This window comes from Eschscholzia californica, unplaced genomic scaffold, assembly GCF_041429995.1.
Source record: "Eschscholzia californica isolate CP2 unplaced genomic scaffold, dmEscCali1.0.p SCAF_6, whole genome shotgun sequence".
Lineage (NCBI taxonomy): Eukaryota > Viridiplantae > Streptophyta > Magnoliopsida > Ranunculales > Papaveraceae > Eschscholzia > Eschscholzia californica.
Window position 1 is genome coordinate 1,682,725 of NW_028238483.1, and position 20,218 is coordinate 1,702,942.

Here is a 20,218-nt window from a genome sequence, read left to right on the forward strand (position 1 = left end):
ATGGCTGCCAGGAAGCTAAGACCTTACTTCCAGTGCTACCCGATGGTTGTAGTTACCACATTTCCATTAAAGAATGTACTTCACAAACCAGAACAATCTGGTAGACTAACCAAGTGGGCAGTCGAACTTAGTGAGCATGATATATCCTACCAACCTCGTACTGCAATTAAGTCTCAAGTGTTGGCTGACTTCATAGCCGATTTTACGCCTGGTACTCTAATTTAAGCCGAGAAGGAGTTGTTGTGCCTTGCAGAGCAGAAGAAGTTGAAATGGACGTTGTCGGTTGACGGGTCCAGTAACATGAATGTAGTTGGACTAGGCATAGTCCTCCAATCCCCCGAGGGAGACCAAATCCAGCGTGCCATCAGATGTGAATTCAAAGCTACGAATAACGAAGCAGAGTACGAATCCCTGATCGCTGGACTAGCTCTTGCCAAAGACATGGGCGTCCGAAAAATAGAAATAAAGTCAGACTCCCAACTGATAGTCAACCAGACGCAAGGAGCATACCAAGCCAGAGATGCCAGGATGACCGCTTATTTGACCAAGGTAAAGGAAATGCTAGCTGACTTCGAAGAAGCTGATATAACGCAGGTACCCAGACTAGAGAACGGGCACGCTGACGCCTTGGCCAACCTAGGCTCGTCAATCCAGGCCAAGGCAGAGCAGACAATTCCACTTGTCATCCTCCAATGGCCAACTACGTGGAAGAAATCCACATTAGAAGTAACAACTGTAGACTCCACCGATAACTGGATGACACCCATAATAAGCTACCTGACAACCGACCAACTACCAGAAGACAAAAATGAGGCTCGCAGACTAAGGGCAAAGGCAGCCAGGTTCACTATGTTGGAAGGTCAGTTACTCAAAAGGTCCTACACTGGACCGTATCTCAAATGTGTGACTCCAGAAGAAGCCAAATACGTGTTAGCTGAGCTTCATGAAGGGGAGTGTGGAAATCACTCAGGGGGTCGTAGTCTGGCCAGTCGAGTCCTCACAGCTGGCTACTACTGGCCTACCATGCGAGCTGATTGCATAAGTCATGTCAGAAGTTGCGACAGTTGCCAGAGGTTCGCCAACTCTTTTCATTTAGGGTTATTTTCCTAATGGCCCCCTACTTTGTGACCAGCTTCCCGCCTGGCCCCCTACTTTACGAGAAATACCCATATGGCCCCCTTCCGTTATAACACCGTCACTCTCTCTCCTCCATCATGTTTTCTCTCTCTGCCAACTCACGCCACATCATTTGTTTCGCCACCTCATCACCTTCTCCGGCAGAGGTCGCCGGCCGGCCGACCAAATTTCCGGCCGGCGACCTTCAAACTAAATTTTTTTTTCTCTCTTCCTCTCTCTCTCTCTAAAATTACTCCGGCAAAGGGAGACCTTCGCCGGAGTGGTCTGTTCGTGAAGAACAGATCTCGGTCTGTTCTTCAAGGAACAGACCAGGTCTGTTCAGTGAAGAACAGATCTCGGTCTGTTCTTCACTGAACAGACTCGGGTCTGTTCTTCAAGAACAGACTCGATCTGTTCAGTGAAGAACAGACTCGGGTATGTTCTTGAAGAACAGACTCGGTCTGTTCAGTGAAGAACAGACCGAGATCTGTTCTTCACTGAACATATCTGGTCTGTTCCTTGAAGAACAGACCGAGATCTGTTCTTCAAGAACAGACCACTCCGGCGAAGGTCTCCCTTCGTCGGAGTAATTTTAGAGAGAGAGAGGAAGAGAGAAAAAAAAAAATTTAGTTTGAAGGTCGCCGGCCGGAAATTTGGCCGGCCGGCGACCTAAGCCGGAGAAGGTGATGAGGTGGCGTGAGTTGGCAGAGAGAGAAAACATGATGGAGGAGAGAGAGTGGCGGTGTTATAACTAAAGGGGGCCATATGGGTATTTCTCGTAAAGTAGGGGGCCAGGCGGGAAGCTGGTCACAAAGTAGGGGGCCATTAGGGAAATAACCCTTTCATTCACCTCTAGAGAAACTCAACTCCATACTCTCACCATGGCCGTTCATGAAGTGGGGTATGGATATCGTAGGAAAGTTGCCCACTGCTCCAGGGCAGCGAGTCTATATGCAGCCGTAACAGATTACTTCACCAAGTGGATCGAGGCTGAGGCATTCCACCAAATCAGAGATCGCGAGGTAAAAAATTTTATTTGGAAAAATGTCATTTGCAGGTTCGGAGTACCCAAGGAGATCGTTACCGACAACGGTTCCCAATTCATTAGCTTCGATTTCCAAGACTTCTGCAAGGATTGGAGAATCAAGCTTAGCTTTTCTACCCCACGCTACCCCCAATCCAAAGGCCAAGCAGAATCTTCCAATAAAACCATCATAAAAACCATGAAGAAAAGGCTCAAAAAGGCTAAAAAGGCTCGGGCAGACGAGCTACCAGGAGTTCTCTGGTCATATCGCACTACTGCTAGAACGCCAACTGGTGAGACTCCTTTCTCCCTAGGGCTGGGAAAACGGTCCGAAATCCCGCGGTCCGGCCCGTTCGGCCCGAACCGTGAGTGACCGTTGACCGAAAGCAACCCGAGCCGGGTTAGCCCGGCCCGATAGATCGGGCTAATAGGGCCGGGCTCGGTCAGGTTCTCAATTCCGAGTCCCGGCCCGTATAACCCGTCCGGAGCCCGGCCCGATAGATGAGCCCGATAGGTAGCCCGAAAGAGAGCCCGAACCCGACACCAAGCTATAAATACTCCCTTTTTTTTCAGAGCAAACCAAACCCTAAACCTAAACACTACCTCTCTTTCTCTTTCTCTTTCTCTTTCCGCCTCTCTCTCTCTCTTTCCGCCTCTCTCTCTCTTCCAAAAATACTAACCCTAAACCTAAATACTCCATTATCTTCTTATGTTGTAATTTTTTTCTTTTTATGTGGTTGATGTAAATGTTGTTTCAAAAACAACACTATGCTGTAATTTTTTCTTTTAGATGAAGTTGATGGATATGGAGTTGAAGGTTTTCGAGAATGAGCAGCACAAAGGGTAGTAAGAATGGCCATTGTAGCAATAATTCCTGCAGCAACTAACGATAACGAAACTGTATTTATCGAAGAAATAGTAGTTGATGGTAATCTTCTTCCCATACTAGAGAAAGAGGTTATATAAGTCTTGGTCTAAGATCAACTCTCTCTCTCTTCCCTGATTTGAGATCTGTGAATATTTTTTTAACATGCTTTTGATAGGTATAAAAGGGAAATGAGGTTTGATTTCAAAATGGGTTTTGTATATTTTGTTTGTGTAACATCAACTCTCTCCCTCTCTATCTCTGTGTGAAGATCAATGAAAGGTTTTGAAAAGGGGAAATGAGGATTCAATGAGGATTCAATTCAAAATGTTTTTTTGTTTGTTTGTGTTGAATCTTAATAAGAAACACATTGCTTGTTTTGGGGAGAAGAAGGCAGAATTGTATGAAGAATTAGAAATGGTTGGTATTTAATTAATTTTTGTTTTTTTTTATTAAATAATTATTTTTAAAAAAAAATTTAATTCTCAAAAACCCGAGCCCGTCCGGCCCGAGCCCGTTGGAACCCACTCGGGCAGCCGGGCTCGGACGGGCTACGGGCACTTAGATGGCGTGTTTCGTCCGGCCCGATCCGCCCGACTCCCTACCTCGGGCTCGACTTATCCGAGCCCGATCCGCCCGAGCCCGACACTTTGTAGCCCGAGCCCGTCCGCGCCCGCCCGATTCCCACCCCTATTTCTCCCTAGCCTACGGTTCTGAAGCGGTCTTACCGGCAGAAGCTGGGATACCATCGGTACGCTGCCAATGGACAACCGAAGAGTCAAACTGGGAGCAACTCAACCATAATCTCGATACTGTTGACGAACTCCGAGACATGGCGGTAATCAGGAACGCGACATACCAACAAAAGGTAGCTCGTCACTACAACAGGAACATCAGGGCTCGAGCCTTCAAAGTAGGTGACTGGGTGCTCCGCAAGGTTTTTCAGAACACCAAAGAAGCTGGGGCAGGCAAGCTGGCACCCAACTGGGAAGGTCCCTACCTAATCACCAAGGTGGTAGGTCAGGGAGCATACAAACTTCAAGCAAAAGATGGGCTCAACATTAACAACAGTTGGAATGCCACTCATCTAAAGTTGTACCATTTCTAGACCCTACTTCTTACTTTACTCATTCTTCTCACTGACGCTTATACTGACTTAGGCATCGAAGAGTCGGTGGCTAGACCACCGACTGGCCCTCTTACTCATTCTCTGACAGGCCACTTAGCAAATAAAATGGGACACGCCCCAAACCAATGAAAAGAAGGGCAGAAACAACCTCAGTATACTAAAGTCTGCCATCCGAGCCACTTGGCAGCACACAACTTGCCAAAATCTGACCCCTCGAAGGGGAACAGGAAGTATCGCGAACTCTTAACTCCTTTATCCATTTAAATTTTTTCTCCCTTGATCATTACTAACTTGGGCGTCGGAGGGCCGATGGCCAAGCCATCGGCCATCTCTCCTTTTTTGCAAACAGGCTGGCTATCAGATGGTAGACTCGGACAAGCTGGGAACAAGACACCATCTTCTCTCCTACGACGTCAACCAAGATAACGATCTAAGGCTGGGACAAGCCTACCTCAGCACTTAGTCTGAAAAGGAGTAACACATGATCTCACCTCTTTCATGAATCTTCTTTGTTGTCTAAAAGACTTACTGACTTGGGCGTTGGAGGGTCGATGGCTATGCCATCGACCACCTATCTTTTGGGCGTGCAGGACCAGCTATCTAATGCCAGACACAGACAAGCAGAAGAGAAGACACCCTTCTCCCATTCTACGATGTCAACCAGAATAACACCTAATTGCAGATAAGTCCTAGTTCGACTCTTTAAATAAGGGAGAGTGACGCATACCATTACCTCCTTCGTCTGTTCTTCATTGTCATCTCTAAACTCTCACTAAACTCGGGCGTCGGAAGGTCGATGGCGATGCCATCGACCACCTACATCCCAGTGTGCAGGATCAACCACCTGATGGCGGACTTGGACAAGTTGGAGAAAGACACGTTCCTCACATCCTACGACGCCGACCAAAACAACAACCTAAGTCCAGAGTGAACTAACCCTGCACTTAGGCTAGGGGGACAAAGGATAACTAGCATTGGCAAATCGACACCTCTGCCCAGACGACGCCTCCGCAGAGACAGCTCGAGCTGGCGATGAGACACCTCCGCCTTGACAACGCTTCCTCCCTCCTAACTCGCACACCTCTACCCAAGCCAAGACGAACAGACGAGGCACACTTCTGCCCAAGCCAAGACGAACAGACGGGGCACACTTCTGCCCAAGCCAAGACGAACATACGGCGCAATCTCATTTTACTCACCCTCCACTCAACGAGGCACAAGATAAGCTACAAAGAAGACAGAGGACAGTCCCAGCGACTCGGGTTATTCTGACGTACCACCCTCTTTACCCCTAAAACAACGGGGCACTAGACATGATATTGTAATTTTTGCACCCCTGGGCTACCCTGGCACGCCTTTCCTCAGTTTAATCTACCAAACACTTATTACATTTTATATGAGCATGTTATGTACTAAGTTCTTAAAGAACTAACAAATACCAATTTAGCAAATAAAGAGCAATCATTAAGTTGTCAGTTTCAACAAAACCAAAGTAGTTCAAGTGCTACGGGATTCACTCCGCAGCAAGTCTAACACGCCCCAAGGGCAACTAAAGCACACATATGTCTCATAAACCGGAATTAATACAAGTACTAAGGAGCCAAAGGCAAAGAGAGTTCCCGCCAAGCCTGGCAGGCGAGCAAAATTAGGCAACTCACTCCTTTAGCTAACCTGTGCAGACTCAAGCGGCATCGCCAGGTCCCTCTTCATTGCATATTCCCTCCTCCCTCTTAAACTTCTCCCAACGAGCAAGCTCTCCAGCCATATCCCATGTATGGTGCATCCCTTGAGCTACCTCGTTGATGACCTGGCCCCGTGCTAACATCGCCGATCGCTCCGCGTATGATTCGGCCTCAGCAGGACATTTGCTATGTTCCAAATCACACTCCGCCATCTTCACGGCCATTGCATCGTAGGAGGACTGCAGAGCTGCGTGTTTCTCCCCCAACTCTGCAAGTTGCCTATCTTTCTCGGTTATCAAGCCCTTGGTGAGATTGGCACATGCAGCCGCCTATCATTCGAATAATTCATCAGTGTAAAGAAAAATTGCATCGTGCCATGTAAAACGGAAGTACAAACGCCAACCTGGTATGCACGAGCCTCGATCCAATCCAAGGCCCGGACGGCTCCCATCTCGAAAACACGAGTGTCGTCCCCGCTCCCTGCTATGCGAGAAAGCACTTGGGGCACATATGAGTCATCCCCGAATATTGACGACGACGAAGCCATATCGAAGTGCACAACATTTGTGCTACCCGTCGAAGGCGCCGTAGACCCAGGCGTCGACACAGTAGGAGTAACAAGAGCGTCAGGAAGAACGGTAGCAGCAGGCGAACTTCGACGTGAAGAAGATCCAACCCCCTGTACTGACCCCGCTCCGCGCGGAGGGAGTGGATGTATGACTAAAGCCCTCTTCTGCCTCTTCGCCGACATCGTAGGTTCTGCAATGTATACACCTCCGATCAACAAAACACAGTAGGAACTGTCAGACCAACCTGACGCATAAGGGGAAAATGTCAAAAGGCTTACCAATAGGCTTACTAGGGATAAGAAAACTCTCCCAAGTCCTCTCCTCTTTAGGAATCAACAAACAACTAGCAAGCGGAAAATTGGCTTGGCGCTCAGAAAGGTTGCGACGGTTACCGCGAACACAATCTGCAAAAACAAACAAGGAGAGGTAATGAACATATAACAACAAAACTGTACAACTGCGACGAGGCTAAGCCGAAAGGCAACTTACTAGCGTTCCTCCAACCCGAAGGCAACCACGAGATATCACGATGGCCAAACAAACTAGGGCCCCCAGCAAAGAAATAACGACGCTGTCACTTCTTCTCGGAGACGGGCAGACCCAAAACCACAGCTGTTTTATCCCTACGAAGGCGGTATTGGTAGCGCCCCTTGTCTAACTTCAGAGAGTAGTGAGCAGCTACGTCATCACAGTGAAATACTCGGTTAACTCGGCCATCATCCCCCAACCTTTGAACACAAAGTAGAAGTCTCCAAGCATTGGGGGTCAGTTGCGACGGTACTATCCCGAACTCCTTAAGGACATCGTAGACTGTGAACGGAATAGGGAGCTCTAGGCCGCTCTCAAAGTGATGCTCGTAAAAAGCCACCCAACCCGGCACGTCGTCGTCTACGAACTCTAACGGACCAGGCGCCCGAAGCTCTACATCATCTGGTATGTCATACTTCTCCCTAAGCACTCCATTCAAATAATGATCGCTTAAAGTGGACGAAGGGTTTTTAGGTAACTCTGGCCGCGCTCCGGGAACACTCGAACTACCGTCGCTTCGCTCCGAAGGGCCGCTGTCAACAAAGGCCACCGGGTACATCTGGTCACTCATCCTACAATTGACATTCCTGGGTTAGAAGGGACCTGAACCTAGCCTGCCGTACACGACCAACCTTAGTCTGGTACGACGCCAAATCTTACCATGCTCGGCCACTCTAGGCTTGCACATCAAGCGCAACCACACGAGGTTATCGGCCCACTAAGGCATTGCTAGAATTTCTACGATGCAAATGCCAAGGTTCACTACGACTAAGGCATGCTAGAATTTCTACGATGCAAATGCCAAGGCTCACTACAACTAAGGCATGCTAGAATTTCTACGATATAAATGCTAAAGTTCACTACGACTAAGGCATGTTAGAATTTCTACGATGCAAATGCTAAAGTTAGCAGCAACCGAAGCATGCTAGAAGTTATACGATGCAAACGCTAAGGTTAGCTACAACTGAAGCATGCTAGAATTTCTACGATGCAAATGCTAAGGTTAGTTACAATTAGGGCATGCTAGAATTTCTACGATGCAAATGCTAAGGTTAGCTACAACTAAGGCATACTAGAATTTCTACGAAGCAAGCGTAAAAGTTCACTACGCTAACATGGCAAGACATGCATACTAGAAATCCTACGAAGCAATTATAAAGTTCACTACGCTAACATGGCGAGTAAGGCAAACATAATTTGGTGGAACCCTACTACTACAACAAAATCAAAACACAGGAACATATAAATTCACTTCGATTCTTGCAATGAAAGATTGAAATTTAAGAAAACTACGAAGAACGAACGAAGAACGCGAAAAACAAATGAGAAAATTCAAAACTTACCTTTAGAAAGCTCAAGATTTCTCTCTCCAACTCTTCCCTCCAATGTTTTGCTCCAAAATCCACTCCCAAGTAATGAGGGTCCAAGACCCCTTACCCCCTTATATAGGGGTAGTGAAGCTGAAAGAACGGACCACATCGTCCGACCCATCACATCGCCATGTGGCGCGTCCCCGTCCGTACAAACAGTTTTATTATTGCAGAGGAAATCAAGGCGGACTTAATTCGCAACACTACTTGGGTTGGTTCGTCCAAACGATTCTGGAGAAGAAACTAAGAGTCGATCTCTCGCCAAGGTAACCTCGAGAATTACTGTATACACGGACATACAACGCATACATATATATACGCGTATTTTTTGTACAAAAATGTATTCGTACATATATATTTACGTATATATATATATATATATATAACGCTCCCAGCAGGTCCGGGCAGGGCAGAACGCCCCTGCCCTGCTGCGGCATGGCAGAACAGAAAGTTCTGCTCTGCCGCGCCAAGGCAGGGCAGAACGTTCTGCCATGCCGCGTCCCAAGCAGGGCAGAACGTTTCTGCCCTGCCGCGCCCTAGGCAGGGCAGGCCGTTCTGCCTTGCCCTAGGCAGGGCAGGCCGTTCTGCCTTGCCCTAGGCAGGGCAGACCGTTCTGCCCTGCCGTGCCTGTGCAGGGACAGTCGCTGCGCCCTGCGTGGGCATCCTCGCCTACGCGTGTCCCCCTCGCCTCGGTCGACGGGAACATCTCCCTTTCGCGGCAAACCACGAGCGCGCCTCGGTATCCTAACGTTTGTTGCTTCTTTCGAAGTACGATTCCCTCTTATTCGAGGGCAACTCTCGCTCGACGGGATAAAACACCGGTTAGACGCCCCCGCGACGTACGTACAAGGCATGGAAATAAAGCGCCTCTCGTGGTCATTCGAATTTCAATCTCGACATACCGCCCAAGGCGACAAGGCGAGCTCCCGAGCCAACCTCTTCCACCTCGAATCACTACTCTCTAAGCAAGCCACATGCTAACTCAGAGAGTGGGGGACAAACTGTATTGGCCAAAAACGGCATCTGGGCTCAAAGGAGACGGAATTCGGGTTGGACCTTCCTCATGCGCCCGCCTTCATGCAAAATGGAGTGTGCGCCTCTAGCAACCCAACGAGCCTGGCATGGAAGCCCGTCGAGAGTTCCTCACTAGCGAGCCTAACACGCTTAGTAGGCCCATTCATTCTGGCATGCTCGCCCTAGCCCTCTCTTCTAGCGTGACAACCCTAGTCCGACTTGTCAACTCACTCAGACTTCGTAGGGTCACGCCACCACGTGGCTAGCAGTTAAAGAACAAGTCACCTCAATCCCTAACATTTCGCTATACATTGAGGTCATGGTAGAAGACCGAGTCTTGCGCTACTTTGAGGGAGTAGCAGACCTCTTCTACCGGTAACAAGCGGACTAAGACAACATGCATCGTAGGGCTACGACGCCCCATCCAGAGATCAACGGCTACGAAGACACTCTAATGAGATCCCACTATTCCGGATCTAACTAACCCGCGTCCATGGGCGGTTATCCTTCTCTAAGTTCTATAAATAGAGGAAGCCTCATTCTCAGAGGGGATCATCTTTCTCTCACTCGAAATTACTTACTTACTCTCAACTTGGCGTTCCAGAAACCCTTTTATTCCGATCACATCAATCATTCACCACTAAAGCTCCGACTAGAATCCGTCTACTCCGGCGACATCCTATCTAAGTTAGTCTAAGAAGGAGGTTCCGACCAGAAGTGTCTACGATACTTCACCAGATCTTATTGGAGGCTCTCTGTTCCTCTTCTACCTTTCTAGTCTACCCTACCGTGGCCAGAAGCCTACTCGGCCATCACCAGAAGTCTGCTCTACCGTGACCAGAAGTCTACTCTGCCGTGACCAGAAGTCTACTCTGCCTAACTAGAAGTCTACTCTACCGTCCGAGCAGACCAGAAGCTATCCGACTCATCTTTCCGTAGAACCGAGCTCCGGCCACTCTACGAGTCGCGCCACCTCCGATACTACAACGACTCCACTATCATTAGTAACTCTACTTTCGGTTTATTCATTTACTTTATCGAACTAAGTTACTGACTTGACCGTCGGAGGGTCCTTGGCCGACACCATCTCCGGTGCCCCCTTGGACTTCACGGTTTTGTTTCTCTTGTGCAGGTCAATAGGTCTCCAGTACCCGCTTCCTACCCAGACGTTGGTCTACCAGTAGCCGTTCTTTACTCGGACGTTCGTCTACCCATCTACCCGACTTTCTGCCAGTCAACCTTGTCTATTTGAAGGCCCGAAGCCTAGTTGCTGGTGCCCACCTAACGATCTCTCTAACCGTGTGACTTTCTACCCGTCCACACCCCTTAAAGTAGATCACCATATCCATCTTCCTGTATTTCTTAGTCACTTTATCCAGTGGATTTTTTTGGTCAAAGTGGTTATTCCGGTGATTGCCATGTTTTCCGCCGCTATCCGTAGCTGCATACAAAAGTTGGCCAGTCTCTTTCGGCTCCTCTTGGGTCCTTTTCTTTTTGTAGTAGTCTCTATCTGATCAAATATCTCAACTCCCAAACGAGTACTTTTAACGTTGTAAAGCTCTTCACTTTGAAGTGAGTAGTTCATTATCAGTAACTAAGATGTTTCATAATTCGTCTTAAAAATGGAAACTTTGGAATAAAATTATGTAACTAAGCGATAAAAATTAAATAGAGGTCAAATAAATCAAGAATTGTTGGAATAAAATTATGTAACTAAGCGATAAAAATTGAATAGAGGTCAACATAAAACAAGAATTGACCAGATTCTAAGTTTCGTTAATGTTAGGAGTGTTCGTAACTCAAATATGTCGTGACACTTTCCCTCCTACCTTCAGGTGTAAAAGAGGAAGTGAAGGCATTCCTAGGAGCCCTAGGGCCCATCTCTCCCCTCTTGTGACATACACAACCTCATTTCATGTGTGACAGTGTGAGGAAGTGAAGATATTTTCGACATCTTTCCCCCTTTTGTGCACGTAGTTAATGAGGTAAGATATGAAGTAGAATGAGGTAGCGAGAGTATCTTCATCATTCACAATTTTGTAGAGTCAGGATGAATAAACTCTCAAGTTAAAGGAATGTAATCAAGGAGAAATAGCTAGTGTTAATTAACCCCACGATCTAATGCAGGAAAGGGAAAATGTGAAACTTCGAGTTGTCAATTATATCCTATACAGAAATGGACAACCAATTCGAGGAATTTGTCCAATCATTCAACAATTTCGAGATTTAGTACCGAAAATCTTAAGTCGAGGCTTACAATACATTAACAAATCGGCCCATTAGCTCAGTTGGTGAGAGCGTCGTGCTAATAATGCGAAGGTCGCAGGTCTTGCAGGTTCGAGACCTGCATGGGTCAAAATTTTGATATTTTTTTCAACCCACAAACTCGGTTGAAAAGTTGAACGATATCGAACTTTGCTGAATTGCTCCCACCAAAATTACTTTCAACTCAATGAAAATGACATTAAATTATAGCTGGTAATATACCACCAAGGATGATACTACAGATTTTATAAATGGGATTTCGCCTCCCCTGCATCCTACTGAGTTCCAACTTGGGTTCCGAGGAAGAAATGTCCCCTGTATGAAAAAAAAGTATTTCAGACTAGTATTATGAATTACCCAAGTACGCAGGAAACTACATGACAGTCAGTAGTAGTGAGGCCAGAATTTTATTTCAGAGGGCACTAAATAAGTGAAAAATCGAATATCGTAAACTACAGTGAGAAGTCTAAACAAGCGAATAACGTCTATAAAGAGTAGAAATGGAAGTATTCTATTTAAGCTCAACGTTTTCTTGTATGGATGATGAGATGGTTATTTCAGTGAGACTGTAAGATGATTTCTCATGTCATATAGATTGCACTCTAACAAAAACGCATGTCGGTTAAGCTTCAAACCCCTAAAAGTAAATTTTAACTATTTTCGCAGAAAGTAAGATGTATTCATTGTTGTGGAGGAGGCGACTAGAAATGAGTACAAGGAGGGTTACCAGGTTGCTTGTTATCGCATAGACACTAATACTAGGCATCCCAATTGAAAAGTAAAGAAGAAAACTTAAAATCCTTGTGCCAACTAGTGTTACAATGCTAGTAAAACAAAACACTAATACTAGGTAACCTTGGTAACTAATTTCTTTCCCTGATGAGTTTTTCCAACTGAAAAAAACGACAAAAATTTCAAACCGATATGGTTCTGTCAGATAAAAACTTTACATTGTTAGAAGTATCAAATGATACAAAATGAACTACACAATTGCAAGCTTACTGCTTACGAAGCATTAGCCAAAATATTCAGGAGGGAAAACCTCCTTTATTGAGCTAGATTTTGGGGTGATAGAGGCTCAAGACCACCATACACTAGTATCAGAGTCCAAGTGTGATAATCTCACATGTGTTGTTTGCGGAGTCCACAATTTGGGCTATAGGTGTACGCTCATGCTTAATAAGTGACGGGGCCTTTTGGGTGGGTTCGTTGCCGGAAACAAAATCCCGTACCCATGGACTTGGGTCTGGGTGTCTAAAGCGGGGAAATATCGATAACCCTAAGCAAAGGCTTGGGGCGTCAGAACAATCTTAGACTGATGAGAGGGACTTAACCTTCACGAGCTACTTCTTTCATCTCCACTATAACATCTTGTTAGTTTACCTCTATCAAGAGACTCAAATCCTAACCACAAAGACATAAATTTCAATCAAAATTAAGCAAATTTTCTTTTTCTAAAAAAACCCAGCTACTTGAAGTATCATAACAGAGCTATGTAATGAGAAATTGGAAGTTAGAATGAAACCAATCAAACCTAAAACCCTAGATATAAATTTGAATTCTGAGAGTAATCCTTTAAAATTCCTAATAAGTAATAGTAGAAAGGGGTTGAAGAAAGAATTGGGATGGATGAACTCACAGAGACGTAAGAGCAGGTAGGGATTACAGAGAGAGAATGGGTTTGGGCGTGATTGAAGGCTGAAACGCAGAGATGGGAAGCGAGTCCAAGGCCTCTTTTAGTAGAAGGAACCAAGGTGTGAACGATATCCATAACTTTTCCTCCACTTCTGAGCTGATACTGAAGATAAGCTTTCTTGTCTTCTGTTTCGAACTTCATCTTCTTTTCATTCCATACGATCTTTGGTACCTCCATCGCTCCTGCTGCTGCTTCTCTCGCCATCTCCTCTCTCTCTAAATTGATGCCGACCAGTTTTTGTTCAATGCGGGCGTCGAAATGCTTGCAACCGGTTTTGGACATCCGAAAAAGATCTACAGGAGAATCTCAGTATTATTTTTAGCTAGTCTTTTGTTTTTTGTATCTCAACAACCAAAAAAAATTCAATGGGGTCTGGTCATTCATTTGCAGCAGCTCTGTTCGAGTTATGGGCCTCGTGGCTGACACGACGCTTATTTTCACTCAAAACCTATGTAATTTTCTAACTCAGATGTTAAATCTGAATCGTAGTCTCAATTATTTGAGTTACATTATTGGAGTAGAATGTCTAGTATATTTTTTATTTTATTGGTGATGTCTGACACATCTGCATCCATTTGGAGAACTCTATTTTTGTCGGAGCATTACCAATGCAACACTCAAATTGAAAAAAAAAATCCACTTAACATTTTTTGAATTTTGCCAATGCAACACTCTAATTGGATCTCAAAATGATGTGACATCATTTAATGTTGAGATATCTCAAGAAGAAACTCAATACTTGAGATTTCTTTTGAGGATCTCAATTGGCCACTCAATATTAAAAGTAAATCTAACCATCTAGGAATTGACACCTAAACTATTTTTAAGTTTTAAAGTGTTGCATTGGAGATGTCTTTTGAATTGAGGATCTCAATATTTACATCTAGGAAAGAGAAACTCAATTGAACCTCGACACATAGGACAATTTGATTTTTTTTTTAGTTTTGCATTAGAGATGCATCGGAGGATCTCAATAAGCCCGCCAACTGCCAGACAAAGTAATATATTTTGGTCATTTCGAGGTAGAGGGATCAGAAAAAAAGAAGAGAAAAGAGTAAGAAAATCGTTCGAGAATTTTAAATGAGAACTTTTAAGTAGATCGAAGAGAGATAGCAGTACGAGAGAGGTAAGGTAAACGATCCAAAGTTCTCTCTTGGTACCTTGAGACCTTAATTGATCTTTACCTTTCACCTAGGTGCCTATTCGTATATACATTGTCATGCCCGTGTACAAGTTACCGTTGTTTCAAAAATATATTTGCTGTCCATCACTATTTCACTTAGTGGTTGGTCACCCACTTCGCGTATCAAAAGTCCCGACTTCAATATTCGCAGAAGTAAAAATCCATAATTTATTGTATTTGGACACAAATAAAATAGAAGTAAGATAAAAGGGCTCACGTGCCCCGTAGGATGACCAGATTTTGAAGCGTCCGAGTTTGAGATTTATCGTGGTAAGAGCATCTCCAATGCAAGACTCGAGAAATACTCCGAAAATCCTATGTGTCAAGTGTGGAAAATAGATCTCTAAATGGTCTCTTTCCAATTTGGCCATTTAGAGACACTCTATTAGAAACCCTCCTCCAATGCAACACTCAAAAAAAACTCTAAAAACAAATAATTTGGTTTAAAACTAATTGTTTTGCTTAAGTGGCACTTAGAGATCCTCAAGAGGACACTCTAAATTGAGAGTGTCCTCTTGAGGATCTCTAAAATAAATCTTGACACATCACTTTGGAGATTCATGTTGAGTTTTGCATTGGAGATGGAATTTAAAGACATGTATTAGACGAGACATGTTAGAAGGGGTAATTTCTAGAAAGGTCAAAATAATATTGAAAATGAGTAGAAAAACACAAAACATTTGAAAATTATTATTCAGGTCAAAAAATGTGCAAATACTAAAATACCCCTTTTTGTCATTTTGTGTAACTAAATTCTTTTATTTTTCTTTAAACTTTAAATCGATATAACTTTTGTTTGAGATGTCGGATTTATATAAAAATTATATATTTAAAATTGATTTTTCATTAGCTTTCTAACAAGATCCACTTCCAATACTTTTTTTCAAAAAAAAAAACCCAGAAAAAAATGTCGTTGTTTTCCTTTACGTTTTTCTGCAAACGTGTTTGCAACAATCTGTTATGCAAACGTGTTTGCAACAATCTGTTCTGCAAACGTGTTTGCAACAATCTGTTCTGCAAAAGTGTTTGCAACAATCTGTTCTGCAAACGTTTTTGCAACAATCCGATCTGTAAACATGTGTTTGCATAATGTAAATTGCAAACATGTGTTTGCATTATGTAAACTACAAACTGTGTTTACATTATGAAAGAAAATAAATTTTGGTGGAGAGAGAGGAACTCTTGATGTTATATAGTAATTGAGAGATGAAACGAGGAAAATAAGAAGTTCTATAGATCTTTGATATAACTTAAGATTACATAACTGTAGAAATAATACATGATAATCTTCGTGGTACCTTAACAAAAAAAAAATCATATAGCGTTCGCCATAACCGAGAAACTTCCATCTCGAAAGAAAAACAATTACTCATCCAAAAGCAAAAAACCTTACTTAGCCACTGCTTTTGCTTCTAAACTATATCGTTGTATTTTGGCGGCTTCTCTTGTCATGTCCAATATTCAAAGTCAAAGCTAGTGGCATTGTGAAATGCAATTAGGCTTCACGTACCACCAAAGGTCTAAGCTAGCTTGAGCAAGGCAGTTCGCATCTGAGTTGGTGAGCCGCATTCACATTAACTATTGTAGTGTCGAGAACGTACGTTCAATTAGTTCATAAATTCACTTCATGTGCTCAGGGAGTAGGCACTGAAGTTGTTCCGGAGATGCACCTGCGAGTTCTGTATAAGGTTCAGAGAGAGAGAGGGGGCATTCATGAGAGAGAAAAATAGAGCATAGTTCAAGCGGCAGAGCGAAAAGATATGTTACCCCGAGGTGTGAAGTTCAATAGAGGGGAAAGAGGATGACCATTGGGCAAGCAAACATTTGGATCCCTCAATTCATCAAAGAATGGGTGTGCACATGCTTCGAACTGCAGAGCCAGAAGATTATCGAACAAGCTATTATAAACAAGATAAAATATTATTCAAGCTCACTTGATCTATCAATCAAGAATTCAAGATATTGGTATTATGTATTAGAAAATAAAAGCCAGATTTGAGTAATAAACCTAAGCTCATCTAGAGAAAGAAGAAAAATTTACTTACAACACTACATTGCAAATTTGGTGAATATTGGAGTAGCCTTGATACAAGATCAATGGCTTTAGGAGGCATTCTCTTGTGAAAAACCTGCAAAATTGAAAGTTAATATCGAGTATAAGAAGGATTGTGAAAAACCTGCACATTTTACTAATACAAATATTGATCAAATAGAAAGATTTGAAACAGTTTTGATGGACCTTGTGCCATAGGTGAGCTTTGATCTGTAGAAGTTTGAACTCTGTAATTTGGGTTCATACATTTAATCTCTTATCTGGTAGGAGTTCCCAAAACCTTATGGTGTGTGTGGAAATTTCAACTCTGTAATTTGGGTTCATACAGAACTTAAGATTGCAGGAAATATTATAGAGCAATTGAAAAGTAACCCTAATAAAGAAAACCTGAAATTTGTAACTTCAAATATCACATAATTGCCTTAGTTTCCACTTAACAAAGTCAATGCATTACAAAAACCATCTGTTTAGAAATTCATCAAATTTTTTTCATAAATAGCAAACCATATACATCTTTTGAAGAGGAAAACACAATTAGTGATATAATTTTCAAGCTCCTGAACTCACTAAAACTACTGTATCTGAAGCAAAATCACTGAAAACAACAAAACCTAACACTTAAACCAAAATCAAAAGCAAACAAACGTTAAAAACCTTCAAAGAGATCACTTAGAGGAGAATTAGAAGCTCAGAAACAGTCACAAAGTTCATTTATTCAAATTTCAACAATTTCATTACACAGAAAGTGAGAAAGCTCATCGGAGTTCCAGCATTATACTAGTAAGAACTCCAAATACCTAATTCATTTAGAATCAACATCATTCCAGCTAGAAACTAGCTACATTAAACTTAAAACACACTCCAATTTGAAATTTAGACGGCTAAAACTACTTCAAACAGAGAAAAAACAAGTAATAATCAAAAGATCACGATCTATATAACTAAATTGAAAAATTTGAAAACAAATCTTAGCAGAAAAAATATTGAAGTTGAAATTCAACTTAGAGTGCGTTAGATAGTACCAGCCCATGGTGCGCTCCCAATAAGAGGAGAGTTCCTCAGGAGAACCTAGAGTGCGTTAGATAGTACCAACCCATTTATGGCACTAGCTAATGCACTAACGTCTCCTCGAGAAAGAGACTTATCTCTAGCCGGTAAGTCCCTCTCCCACTAAGGGACTCCGCAATCATTGAAGAGTTTACCTCATGATACATATATACCTTAAGTATCTAAATACGTTTTTTTATCACCGAGTTCGAATAAGAGAGCCGTCCCCCAATTACCATGGAAGGACCTGAACCTCATTCTCTTCGGTACCCTGTCATGCATCTAATGCGACCTTTCAAAATCAGTTTCATTCGTATATCAAAACCACATTCTCATTCGATTCATTATCTTATCAAACACGGAAGTGGAACAACCAAGAGTCATATCGCCACAAAGCAGAGGGATCCCAATCAATGTCACCTCCCAGGCGAGCGGTCAGGGTGTACGACCCTGAGCCTCGAGCTGGAGGCACGAGCACCAATGGCCAGCAAGTGAAACACTCTACTCCCACAGGTCTCGTGACTAGTGTCGCCCACCTCTCCGGTCTCACACCGGTCACAACCGTGTCCACATGTCATTCTACCCTCAATGGCTACGTGCCCGTAGGTTGACATAATCCGCAGTCGGGTACATACAAGAAAATCCCCAGTAGTTCACAATCATCGTAAAATCAGTTTGACAACATTTCTCATATCGCATCAAAACATTTCAAGCATATTTCAGTTCATCACATAAATCGAGTTTCATGTTACCTAAACTCTAGTTATAATGGCGCATATATAACTATAGAATCTAGCATATTCATTATCTATAAAACCATGTTGGATAAAGGATTAAGAACCCCTACCTCAGTTCTTGCATCATCCAAGACTCCCGCCTACCAGACGACCTTATTCCTCCTCATTCGCATACTCTGGGATAAGGAAGAATGACCAAAACCGAATAGAAACATTAGGTTCTTATACTAAGAACCTTCGTAAATAAAAAGAATCATTAAAACAAAATCATGAAAACTTAAAAGCAAATTCCCTAACTTCGGAAGACTTCAAGTATCTATCGAATCGATCTCTAACTTCGTACCTATGTCTCTCGAATACCGGAAATGCATAAGAATCAACCAACCAACTTCCTATAAACTCTATTTTACATTTTAGAATCTTCATAAGTTGACGAATCATATAATGAATTCCATACTATAAATCTATAGCTGAAACTGTCCATTTATATGGAATATGATAAAATTCGGGGAACTATCTCTATTCCAATTTATTCCAAAAACTAGTCCAAATATGAAATTCGAGCCGTAAAATAATTAGGCAGCACCCCGTCTATATATGGTCACCCCAAAATAGTCCATAACATTCTAAACATGATCCTGAACATAAATCATTAGAAGAAATTGAATAACAATCGTCTAAATAGCTCCTAATTTCGATCCCAAATGAAATTAGTATCACTATACAGTATACGAAATAGCTATCACAAAACCACCAAATTCGAACGAAATTCAAAATTCTGAACGGATAGATATGTAGAACAAGTCGATTGGGATTACCTGGAACAAGTTTCGTTGAATTGCGACGATCGAACGCGAAAACATCAACGAATGAAAATTCAGACGCTCACGGCCAAAACCACCCGAACAATTCTCACAAATGAATGGTTTCTGATTGGGTTTATAAAAATGAAATTGGGATAAAGAAAACAAATTTTGGGTTTCTAGTCCAAAAATCTACCCCTAAACACACATTTAGTCCACCCTAATATTAATATAAGATTTTTAGCCAAAATAATAATTATAATGGATATTTATTCCAACTTAGTTAAAGTATGTTTATATGTCAAGATTAAAGTGTTTTTCTGTTTATTGATTCCTGTTTTGTTTCATAAATTACCTGTTATTTATTGTTAAAGTTTCGTACTTTATTTCATTTTTTTTATATGTGTTATACATAACACATTATGTATACGGAAAAGGACTAAAAACCTATTTTTTGAGAAGATTGGACCTTAAACCTTTTTTGAACTTTATTTTGGACTTAAAACCCATGGACCCTAAAGAAAAGTGGCACTTTAATTGTTACGTGGGCAGCCATGGAGTGGATTAGTTTTGTGGGTTGTGCCAAGTGTCATAAAATTAGGTGCCCATTTGACTAAGTTGGGTTTTAGTCCCTAGATTCTTATACATCCCACTAACAACTCCCACCATCTCCATCTTTCGACTCAATTAATCGAATCCCATTACTCACCTTATAACCCTTGGTTTAATCATTTTTTTCCTTTTCTTTCGCCTCCCTCAACTAACAATGAATAAGGTATATGGATCTCTCTTAATTCGATGCCGAGAAAATTTTCGAATACGAAAGGATAGCCAACCTATGTCCGATTTTTCCACGTGACCAAACAAACTTCCTTATTTTTCGAGATCTATCTGACAAATACTCCTCCAAACCCTAAACCCAATTGACATGATCGAACAGAGAAAGAAGAAAATTATGAATTTTTTTCTTTCTTGTAAAAGTCTCACGAAATCTCAGCTTAGTCCCTGGTTTTGTCCCGATTGCGAAATACCCCCCACTCCAGTTTGGACCTTTTATTAATTTAGCCACTGTTTTGACTTGACCCAAATATCGAATAGTCCTTAAATTAACCTTGAAAATATGGGATGTTACATTAC

At 42.6% G+C, this 20,218-nt stretch overlaps 1 protein-coding gene, 1 non-coding gene and 1 pseudogene across 2 annotated transcripts; 2 read left to right on the top strand and 1 right to left on the bottom strand.

Annotated features, from left to right (window-relative positions):
- Positions 1-2,971, top strand: LOC147530754 (uncharacterized). Its single transcript, XM_086647028.1, has 4 exons — positions 1-211; positions 254-1,073; positions 2,174-2,433; positions 2,931-2,971. The coding sequence occupies exons 1-4, from the start codon at positions 1-3 to the stop codon at positions 2,969-2,971; spliced, it is 1,332 nt and encodes a 443-aa protein (XP_086503154.1).
- An 8,599-nt stretch (positions 2,972-11,570) lies between these two features.
- Positions 11,571-11,653, top strand: TRNAI-AAU (transfer RNA isoleucine (anticodon AAU)). Its single transcript has one exon. It is a non-coding gene; the product is annotated as a tRNA-Ile (tRNA).
- A 154-nt stretch (positions 11,654-11,807) lies between these two features.
- On the bottom strand, positions 11,808-13,462 carry LOC147530756 (acetyltransferase At1g77540-like; annotated as a pseudogene).
- Positions 13,463-20,218: the final 6,756 nt, after the last annotated feature.